We start from the raw sequence: 1,036 nt of genomic DNA, 5'->3' as shown, positions 1-1,036 counted from the left end.
CTACTGCGGCTCAGGGCCGGTTGTCTTGGTGGTCACCAGCTCGGTGGAGCCCAGCTCTGTGGCTGGCACGGGGACGCTGTGGGCCGGCGGGGTGGGGGCTGGGTCGCCCCTGGGTGGGGGCCAGATGGGAGCTGAGGCGTCCAGGGGTCCCGGGGGGATGACCAGGATGTCGTCCAGGGGCTCTGGGGTGGGGTGAGACGGAGGCTCAGGACTAACCCACAGCCTCTGCCACCCCAGCTCTGGGGCCCCCACCTCGACCTCAGTCTCCCACTAGGAGGGGGTGCGGGAGGGGCTTGGCCCTGGGGCGCGGGAGGCCAGGACAGCAGGACCCCAGGCCTGCTCGCGGGAAGACCCAGGGGGCGCTCCCCCGCCGGCCCCGCCCCCGGAGCCCCGCGCCGGCCGCCTCCCCTTGCCTCCCCCCCCCCCCCCCCCCGCCCCGACGGGTCTTACCGTCCAGCGGCGCGTCCGGCGCCTCGGGGGAGGCCGGGGGGGCCGCGCGGCCCGGGCGCCGCCGCCAGCGCCAGCCCAGCAGCGCCAGCAGCGCCAGGGCCAGCGCCAGGCCCAGCCCCGCGGGGGCGCCGAAGAGCAGCGCGGGCAGCGGCAGCGGCAGCTCGGCCCCCGCGGCGCCCGGGCCCCCCGACTCCAGCGGCTGCGGCGCCGTCCAGGGCGTCTGCGGGCTCGCGCCGGCTGCGGGCGGAGGGGGCGGGAGCGCGGGCAGGCGGCGCCGGCGGCGAGGGCCGGGGCGCGGGCGGGGCGGCGGGGGGCGAGGCTGGGCCGGGAGGGGCGCGGGCGGGGGGGACGCGGGGCGCCGGGGTCGGTGAGGGCCGCGCGGCGATCGCCCCCCCCCGCGGCGGGGCAGGGCGGGCCGGGCTCCCCCCCAGGGCGCCCGGGGCGCGGGGTCCGCTCGGCTCTTACCGGGTCTGGGCGGCGGCGTCCGGAGGAGGCTGCAGCTCACGCAGCCGCGGACCAGCAGGTCGAAGCACTGCGGCTCCCGGCACCGCGCGGGGCCCGGCGGGCTCCCCGGCCCGCGCCCCAT

At 81.9% G+C, this 1,036-nt stretch overlaps 1 protein-coding gene across 1 annotated transcript; it reads right to left on the bottom strand.

The window, feature by feature from the left end:
• Nucleotides 1-1,036, bottom strand: TNFRSF13C (TNF receptor superfamily member 13C; the record flags this gene model as incomplete). The annotated part of the gene is made up of 3 exons (XM_084254889.1): nucleotides 1-182; nucleotides 451-735; nucleotides 916-1,036. The coding sequence occupies 3 exons, from the start codon at nucleotides 1,034-1,036 to the stop codon at nucleotides 1-3; spliced, it is 588 nt and encodes a 195-aa protein (XP_084111015.1).

This window comes from Talpa europaea (genome assembly GCF_964194135.1).
Source record: "Talpa europaea genome assembly, chromosome: 15".
In the NCBI taxonomy this organism is placed as follows: Eukaryota; Metazoa; Chordata; class Mammalia; order Eulipotyphla; family Talpidae; genus Talpa; species Talpa europaea.
The sequence above is the reverse complement of the archived record's forward strand: the minus strand, read 5'-3'. Positions and strand labels throughout refer to the sequence as shown.